Source organism: Oratosquilla oratoria, chromosome 13 (genome assembly GCF_046742065.1).
Source record: "Oratosquilla oratoria isolate Oo_2021 chromosome 13, ASM4674206v1, whole genome shotgun sequence".
Classification (NCBI taxonomy): domain Eukaryota; kingdom Metazoa; phylum Arthropoda; class Malacostraca; order Stomatopoda; family Squillidae; genus Oratosquilla; species Oratosquilla oratoria.
The window spans coordinates 55409905-55419904 of record NC_134789.1 but is presented as its reverse complement, the minus strand read 5'-3'; the positions used below and the strand labels follow the sequence as shown (position 1 = coordinate 55419904).

Sequence of the window (10000 nt, the reverse complement as noted above, 5' to 3'; positions counted from 1 at the left end):
AGAGCGACACATTATTTTGTTTGTAATAGAGGAAAACTATTCATAGAGAATTTATACTGCGAATGTCCCTTTGGTATACTTTCATCCCATTATTAATACTGTCCTGCTCCACTTCTCTAAATATACACTTACTTTTAGCCGAATCCTGTGGTAGGGGAGAAAGAATACTGCCACCGTGTATTCCTAGTTGATTCTTAAAAGGCAACAAAAAGGGACGGAATAGGTTTAGACATGCTACTTTTTGTAGCCCCAAAGGGAACTTTTCTGCAAAAAGCAAAGGTATAAGAGGGTTTGAGAAGAGTTTTCCAACCAGAACCCGAAGGTATGGGCCTTTTAATGTGCATGGATGTGGTACAGATGAGAGTAAAAGGGAAAATATAGGGAAGCTGTTTGTGAGAAAAAAGATGGATGTGTTGGCATCGAGGGAAAATAAGTTGAAAGGGAGGGGCTAGTTTGAGTTTGGGAGAGTAATTGATAAGGTGTCAGGAGTGAAGAGAGGACGAGGCAGAGAAGGGGTGGCTATAATAGTAAGTGAAGAGATAGGTAAGCATGTGGTGGAGTGTAAGGAGGTTTCTTCAAGGTTAATGTGGATGAAGGTGAAACTGGGAAGGGAGATGTGAGTGTTTGTAACTTCATATGGGCCTGGTAGTGAGAAGAATGCGGAGGAAAGGGAGGGTTTTGGGGCAGATTTAAATGAGTGCATAAAGGGTTTAGGGAGATGTGTCAAGGTAGTAGTATTGGGAGATTTCAATGCTAGGGTGGGAGACAACCAATAAATGGAGTGGTTGGGAAGTGTGGAGTTCCAGGGAAAAAATCTAGTGGAGAATTGATGGTGGAGATGTGTCCAGAAAGAGTTGATGATAGCAAACAGTGTTCAGGAAAAAAGTCAAGCATAAATATACATGGGAGAGGGTAATGGATGGAGGGGTGGTAGATAGGGCTTAAATGGATTATATAGTGGTAACCAGGAGAAGAGTAGGAGGAGTTTTGGATGTACATGTTCTATGGGGAGAAAGTGGGGGAATATCAGATCTTTTTTGGTGAGAGGTAAATTGAGAGTGAAGGATAGAGAAGGAGAAAAGGACTGAAGGTAGAGAGGTGCTCAGATTAAACTACTTAAATAAGAAAAAAATGAGAAGGCGAACAAGAAGAATCTGAGAGAGGAGTGGGAGGGAGTGAAAGATAGAGTAGAACTAGGAATGGAGGAGGAAAGGGGATGTTTCAAGGAGGGAGTCACAAGGTGTGCAAAAATGGTGTGTGGAACGAGGATGACGGGAGGAAATAAAAGGAAGGGTAGTGAGTGCTAGAATGATGAAGCAAAGAAGGCTGCAGAAGAGAAAAGACGAACATTCACAGATTGTATGCAAGATAGGACGAGAGAATCATATAAGAGTTACAAAGAGAAGAAAAAATAAAGCATAAGATAAAAGAGGCAAAAAGGAGAGCAGACGTGAAATAGGGTAAGAGTATGGCAAAAAAAAATAAAGTAATGAAAAGATGATTTGGAAAGAAATTAAAAGAGGAAGAGGAGGCGAATCAGGTAGAGAAGAAAAGGTAAAAGGCACAGATGAAGAGATGATAATGGAAGAGGAAGAGGAAGATGGGCAGAGTATTGTGTGTTGCTAAATGTGAAGGAGGATAGGGAGTAAAAGGTAGTTGTGGAGGGAAGCGCTAAGAAAATGACAGTAATGGATGAAGAAAATGGAGGAGAAATAGGGAAAGGTGAAGTGAAAGTAGTTATTAAAATGATGAGAGGAGGTAAAGCACCTGGGTTAGATGAGTGTCATGTGGAGTGTCTAAAAAAGGGAGATACAGTGATGGTGGACTGGCTGGTGAGGTTATTTAATGTTTGTCTAAGAGTGAGTAGATTACAGGATGACTGGGGGTGTTTTACAAAGGAATAGGGGACAAGTGTGAGTACAGTAGTTTCAAAAGGATCAGTTTGTTGAGTGTAGTTAGGAAGGATTATGGGAGGGTTTTGATTGAGGAGATTAGGAGGGGAACAGAGGGAGTAATTGGTGAGGAACAGTGTGGGTTTAGGATAGGTAGGGGTTACGTAGATAAGATTTTTGTGGTAAGACAGATATGTGAGAAAGCTTTAGGAAAAGGTAAGGATGTTTCTTGGCTTTTATGGATTTGGAAAAGGCTTATGACAGGGTAGAGAGGAAGGCACTGTGGGACGTATTGCATATACATGGGACAGAAGGAAAGCTGTTAAGGGCAGTCAGGTGTTTCTATGAGAGTAGTAGAGCGTGCGTTAGAATTAAAAATGGAGAGAATGAGTGGTTTGAGGTAAAGGCGGAACTTCGCCAGGGATGTGTAATGTCGCCATGGCTACTTAATTTATACATGGATGGGGTGGTGCAAGGGTAATGGGCCAGGGATTGGAGATGATTAAAGAAAATAGAGAAAAATGGAAGATAAGCCAGTTGTTATTTGATGACAACACTGCGCTTGTAGCAGTATCAGTGGAAGGATTAAGGAGGTTAGTAATGGAATTTGGGAAGGTGTGAAAGAAAGGAGTTGAAGATAAATGTGGGTATAGGTAAGGTGATGAGATATACAAGGGGAGAGGATGGCAGCAAATTGAAAGTGAGTATTAAAAGAGGGAGATTGGAGGAAGTGGATAGCTTTAGATAATTGGGTGCAGATATGGCGGGAAAGGGAGGAGTGTAGGTGGAAGTAGAATATAGATTGAGAGAAGCAAATGGGGGATTAAAAAGGGTAATGAGCAATAGACATTTGGGAATGGATGCTAGGAGGAGATTGTATGGAGGGGTAATTGTGCCGACAGCACTGCATGGGGCAGAAACATGGAACATGCGAAAGGAAGAATTTAAATGTGTTTGAGATGAAAGGCCTGAGAAGTATGTTAGGGGTTACTAGGTTGGACAGAGTGAGAAACGAGGTGAGGAGGAAAGCGGGGCTGGAAAGGGAGTTGGGAGATATGGTTGACGAAAAAGTATTGGGATGGTTTAGACACATGGAAAGAATGAGTGAAGACAGATTAGTAAAATAGATCTAGAAGGCAGAGGTGGAAAGAGTGAACATGAAGGGGTGACCAAGGATGAGATGAGATGGATGGGGGTAAAAGGGACATTGGGAAAGAGGTGGGTGTCTATTGAGGAAGGGAGGGAGAATACAGAAGATAGGGGTAAATAGAGAATGGTTGTGTATGGATGATGTTGTGATGCATGGAAGGGAGGGTGGGGGATGGGGGGTCAGAGAGTATGTGTCATGTCAGATAGAAGGGATTTCTCCCCGTCTTCTCTTTTTCTGCATGAAGGGACGGAGAGGGTGGGTAGCCGATTAAACCAAGCGACCTTGCTATGGATGTGCTGTGTCTTGCTGTATTGCCTCTGATCCAGGGCAGTAGGCGAGATGCAGGGATGATCCGTCCTCCAGGAGGAGCCAAGAAAGGAGGGAGGGAGGGTGTGGTGAATGGGAGTGGAGTATGTGGGGATGAAATAGGTTGGAGTGGATTTATGCCCTTGAGCTTGGCTACCTCCCTTGTAAGGGGGAAAGAGCCCTTGGCATATATATACATGTATACATGTATATACACACACATATGTATATGTGTATATATATGTATAATATATATATTTATTTATACACACCATGCATGAATGGAACTTTAAAAGACAGGCAAAACGAAAAGGCTTTGTATTGTGATGGTGAAGAGTAATGGACGGTGAAATTCAAACAATATGATTTTTTAGACAATGAAATATTGATGAGAAAGAATAAAGGAGAGCAGAGAAAGTGGTGTACGCGGTGGAGCACTCTCACCTGCGTTGTCAGATGAGAGTGAATGTTGAACCAAAACAAAAGAATGAGAAGGGAGATAAACTCCTACAAATCAAACTGAAGAAGAAGAAGAAGAAGAAGAAGAAGAAGAAGAAGAAGAAAAAGGCTTAAGAATGCCTTTCTGTCACACTTTTGTGTGGATTTGGTAGCGGGTGGGAGAGTGAAACAATGGAATGATTGGTAGAGAGTGTAGTGGGGACATTCCTCACGCATGGGAGCGAGTTGAGGCCTCGGCGGAAACGGACAGCGTTGACAGGTGAGCTGGAGGTTACACGCGTGAGGTGAACTTCTAATGGGGGAATCCGTCTCGTTTTCCGGTTCTTCGTAGATCAGGTTGGTGTTGTCCATGAAGTCAACTGTTGAGACTGAAATGCACATTCTAAAGGAAAGACGGGGAAACGGTGACAGCGAGGCTTCTAGAGCACGAGGGCAGTGAATAGAAACTACTGGAACTTCGCAATACACATATACATTACATATTCCTTATTAGATACAACATATTGCATAGAATATATATTAGATACAACACATTATATAGCGTATATAACTTGACTTTGACGTTGGTGGATATGCTTGAGTATCTTAATAACTACAACAACTATATTGATAGAGATACAACTCTCTACAGAGTCACCCATATGGAACACAAAGTGTTTGGGAGAGACTCATGTTCAACAGTAGACTACATATGACAGATACATATACGCATAATATGTCTGTATGTATTGCATGCATAAATTTTTCGATTTATCCCCAGAATTTTCGATTTTGTGAATCAAGTATTCGTGTGCCTTCCAGCCTCGATATATCCGAAGACTTCCTGAGGGCGCTGGGGTTCTTCCTACTGAGGCTGCAGGAGGTGCGGAGTCCTCGGAAGTCGTCATGGCCACGAACAGCTCCGATTTCGACTGCAGCTCCGTCGAGAGCCTTCCAAAGCCTTGGCTTCTCACGGCTGCCTTCCTCGTCTTTGGCATGGCCATCTTCGGCACGATGGGTAAGTCACATCTGGACACCAACGTCAGAATGTTCGTAACACGTGCAGTGATCTGTTCTCGACGTGTTACATATTCTCTCTGATGGGATCACGACGACTGGAAAATCTCCAGTATTCAGAATGAAAATTTTTGAAATCTAGTAAACATTCCTGGATACCAGATGAGCTATCGAATATTCTAATTAATTTTTCAGATTTTTTTTCTATTATTATTATCATTATATTTTTTAAATTCCTTGTACAGACCTATTTGTATCTATATGAACATTTCTGACACACTGGACCTTACGCATTTTCTTTGGACTGACGACATACTAATTTAATTTTGGGATTCAGGACAGACGGAGAAGAGTGAAGTTACCTCTATGGACATTACCCACAGGGTGACATCATTTCTGAATGTTGCTCTGGTATGCATGAATTTTTTAGTCTTCAAATCTGCCTGTCTCAGAGTCCTGAATATTTATTTGAAGGCGTTGAGGAGCCTACGCAAGGGGACACGTAGCTCCGGCCGAAGCCGCCACCTTTGCCCAATCGGCTTGGACTGTTGGGGAAGGTAACAGTCACTGCTGGGGTTCGGAGAGGAGTGCAGGATTCGAACCCACAACTTAGTGAATACGAGACCAGCACGCTTCCTATCACGCCACCGGCGCAAAATATTTGTTTTAGGCAATAAGCACTGTGCTCATACAGAATTCCCGTCCACTCTGGGGCTCCAAACTTCCTCTTTGAACATGCCCCAGTCTTTCCCTTTTTCAAAACAGGAGTTTCCAAAAGTTCCCCATTTTTTCGAGTCTTTAACTTACTTTGATAGGCTTTCTTCTCTGTTCCTTAAAGAGCTGTGTGACATGGTAAACCGGTGTCTTCCTGTGTTCTTCTTCTTTTGCTTCTTTTTTCTTCTTCTTCACCAAAGAACAGATCTATTTCTGTCTTTTTTCCATAATTTGCATCTGATTGTATTTTGGCTTTGTGATATGTCAAACATGTGTCTTCCTCTGTTTTTCTTCTCCTTCTCTTTCTTCTTTTTCTTCTTCTTCTTCTTCTTCTTCTTCTTCTCTTCTTCTTTTTCTTCTTCTTCACCAAAGAAAAGATCTATTACTGTCTTTCTTCAGTAAATATAATTTGATTGAAGAGAGGATGGAAATGAATCAGTAATCGTCCTGGAAGCTTGCCAGAGCTGGAGGAGAAGGGTAACTTTACCTGTGCGCAGTCTCCATTGAATGATTAATTGATTAGTTGACTAATTGACTGATTGATGGGTTAATAAATAAGTATTTTCTCCCATTCATTTTTCCTTTCAGGACTTCGATCTACTGTATATTCCTGAAAAAAAAAAGAAGAAGAAGAAACGCCCCTATGCTCAAATGGAATACGGTCGACATTTGCCATGTTTTATCAGAGAAAACCCGATCGTATAGCATTCAAGAATGCGATCGTTGGTCTTTCTTCTTACTACCTCGTGTCCTTTCTCTATTCGCCGCAGCCAACACCTTGGCCATCGTAGCCTTGGCCAGATCCAAGCGCCTCCGAACTTCGCCCTCGACAGCCTTCGTCATCAACTTGTCCTTCTCCCAGCTGCTCATGTGCTCAGTCTTCCTCACCATGATGGGTGTCAACGCCGTAGAAGTAGGTGCCCCATTACGAGAGAGAGAGAGAGAGAGAGAGAGAGAGAGAGAGAGAGAGAGAGAGAGAGAGAGAGAGAGTAAATGAGGAAGTGAGGGAGGTAGAGTAAAATTAGTTTTCCTATTTTTTGAGTCATAAGATGTTGATATTAATTCATTAGGTTTTGTGTATGTAGTGTAAATTACACATATATCATGCAGTTAAGGAACCCACCCACAGAACATTAAACGGAGATTATTCTTGGGTAAAAGATGGCGAGTATTGCTACTCATTGTCACCTAATCTGGACCAGGGGTAAGAGTTGGAAAATGTCACATTACTTTTCACATAGAATTTAAAGACGAGTTAGTCGTCATTTTCTTATGATAATCTCATGGACTATATATATGATATCTGTTGCTCAATCTATGGAAAAAATGAGTAATCTCTGCCTGAATGTTGTAAAATCTGCATAACCCAAAACTGTAGTGTTGTACCAGAGGCATAAGTCTGCGTCAAATGAATCACATCTGCCTGGAAGCTTGACATAATTAATCCTTTGGGTATGCTACAGCGCTTACCTCCCTTTTGATGGCATCACACCATATTTAAACGATTTATGATCCTCTCGTTTCCACGTGCACTTCACACCATCCACACGACCTTACTAAGCCATCGTGGTGGGAAACAGGGGCTGTGTCGTCCTCCAAGAGGTAGACCGATGATCCTGCAGAGAACTAACACTGCTGACCACCTCACTCTCCAACAGATGTTAAACAATGGTCGTGTTCACGTCGGAATGAGCGGCACGGTCTTCTTGGTCATCGTATCGAGGATCCTCAACCAGGGAATTCTACACAGCATCGCGGTCATCGCCTTCAACAGGTATTGTATCGGAGACAACAGCTAAGTCAGAGGAGAGGGAGCTTTGGGGAGACAGTAAAGACAACGGTGGGCCGGGAAGGAGAGGAGGTGTGGTGTTAAGAGGAAGAATGAAAGTGGAGTCAGGTAGCGAGAGCTTTACTAGGGGTAGAGAAGAGGAAAAGGAGAGGGGGAAGAATTCATGTAGACCGAGGCATGTGTCTATGTATAACCACACACGCACACACACACACACACACACACACACACACACACACACACACACACACACACACACACACACACACACACACACACACACACACACACACACACACACACACACACACACACACATCCACACACACACACACACACACACACACACACACACACACACACACACACACACACACACACACACACACACACACACACACACACACACACACACACACACACACACACACACACACACACACACACACACACACACACACACACACACACACACACACACACACACACACACACACACACACACACACACACACACACACTTTCGTCGAATGGACGACGAGAACAAGAGTTTCGAAGAAAAAGGAAAATATACGTGGATCTCAACGTCCAGGAAGTGCCTTATTGTATTTATAGGAAAGGGGAGAGCTCGTGGTATAGTGGAGGGGGGTTATAGGGAAGGAGAAAGGTAGGGATTATTGAGGGAAATGGAAGGAAATGAGGAAGAGGGGGACATGGTAAAGGAGGCCAGGCGTCTTGTAAACAAAAGGCGGACTGATGACGTTGACATTGGTGATGACGGGATCAACAAAAATGTAAAGATTAGAAGTATAGATAAGAGCAGCATAGTGGAAGGTGATGATAATAGTTTCCAGGGATTTAAAGAGGGTGGGGGGGATACCAACCTCCCCCGATTGGCAAGACTAGAGGAGAAACTTGATAAGATGACCGAGCATTGGGAAAACAGGTTCGGTAACGTAGCCAAAATTGCACAAAGAGTTGAAAGATTGGAAGAACTAGAGAAGGTGAACAAAAACTTAACTTTAGAAATAGAAGAATTAAAAAGACAGTTAAAAGAAGTTAAAGAAGAGAATGAGGAATTAAAGAGGAATAATAAAGACAATAAAGAGGCCACAGCAAAGGAAGCTAAGGGTTGGAAAAAATCCAAGAAAACAGTAAAGTTGCATTTACTGACATAATTAAACAATAAATGAGAGAACAAACTGAAGACTCAGTTATTAAAGTGATGAGACAGAAAGAGAATATAGTAAGAGACTTAGCAGACAAAAAGAAATGTATAATTATATTAGGAATGGAAGAGAAATTTAACCAAAATAGAACCACAAGAATTAAAGAGGAAAAAGAAAAAGTAAACATTTTACTAGAATTAGTTCAGGAAGATGAACCTGAAATCATGAAAAAAATTGAAGAGATGTTTAGACTCGGAAAATATAGTACAGATAAGACCAGACCAATTAAGATTAAATTCAGGTCACAAACAACAGCAGAGAATATCTTAGCAAAAACAGGGAAGCTAGCAGCAAGTGAACAATATAAAAAGGTATGGATAAAAAGAGAAATGCATAAAGAGGAAACAGAGGAAGAAAAAATGAAAAGGCAAGAAGCTAAAGAAAAAAACGACAACAGAACGGAGTCAGAAAAAGAAGAATTCTACTGGAGAGTAGTGAATATGAAAGTGAGGAAATGGACCATGACAGAGAGAAACAGAAAAGAAAAAGAAAATACAATGGAAATAACAGTAAGTTAAGAGTGTCCTACACAAATATAGATGGATTAATAACAGGACTGAATGAACTGAACGAGTATCTGAAGGAAAAAGAACCGGACATAATGGGAATTGTAGAGACAAAATTAAAAGGTCCACTACCACCCAACAGCATAGGAAACAATGCATACAATTATTGGATTAGAAACAGAGAGATAAAACAAGGGGGTGGAGTTATGTTCCTGACTAAGAAGGATATAAACGTGAAGAGTGTCACATATGGAAAGAATAGAGTAGAGATGATTATGATAGAAGTAGAAGACAGAGATAAGAAGAGCAGAAAGTTTGTAATAAACTACGTGCCCCCAAAAACAGCCTCGTGGGAAGAGAGTGAACATAAAAGTATGTTAGAAGACACAAGAATAACATAAAACAAGATAATGGAAGATGGAGGAAGAATAGTTATGATGGGCGACTTTAATTGCAAAGAAATCTGCTGGGAAGATATAACAGTAAAGGGTGGAGAAGACTCATGGGGAAATGTTCTACTTGAGATGATTATTGACCACACAATGACACAATGGATTCAAGAGAACACTAGGTATAGAAATGAAGAAGAACCATCGAGACTAGACTTAACAATCACATCAGAACCTGAAATAGTGGAAAAGATAGAATACCAGGCACCAATAAGTAAAAGTGACCACATATTGATAGAACTAGAACTTAATGAGAAAAAATACATGAAAAGAAATGAACAATATAGAAAAGGAAGATTGATGTATGAAAAAAAAACCAATTTTGATCAAATAAGAGAATTCTTTCAAAAGGAAAACTGGGAAAGAATACACAAAGAAGATACAACAGTAGATGAGAAATGGAATATTTTGACAAAAAATTATAAAAAAAGGAGTGGAAAAGTATGTCCCAAGACAAAAACAAGAAAAAGAATATGTAAAGTGCTGGTACAACAAAAGTTGTAGGGAGTT

The 10000-nt window shown here is 41.1% G+C and overlaps 1 protein-coding gene across 2 annotated transcripts in view; it reads left to right on the top strand.

Annotated features, from left to right (window-relative positions):
- Positions 1-10000, top strand: part of LOC143032438 (protein trapped in endoderm-1-like) — a 55305-nt gene that overhangs the window by 13928 nt on the left and 31377 nt on the right. For both annotated transcript variants that reach the window (XM_076197218.1, XM_076197217.1), the window contains exons 2-4: positions 4609-4804; positions 6288-6430; positions 7176-7291. In XM_076197218.1, the coding sequence (XP_076053333.1) occupies positions 4693-4804; positions 6288-6430; positions 7176-7291 (371 nt within the window). In that variant the 5' untranslated portion in view covers positions 4609-4692. The remainder of the gene's footprint in view (positions 1-4608; positions 4805-6287; positions 6431-7175; positions 7292-10000) is intronic.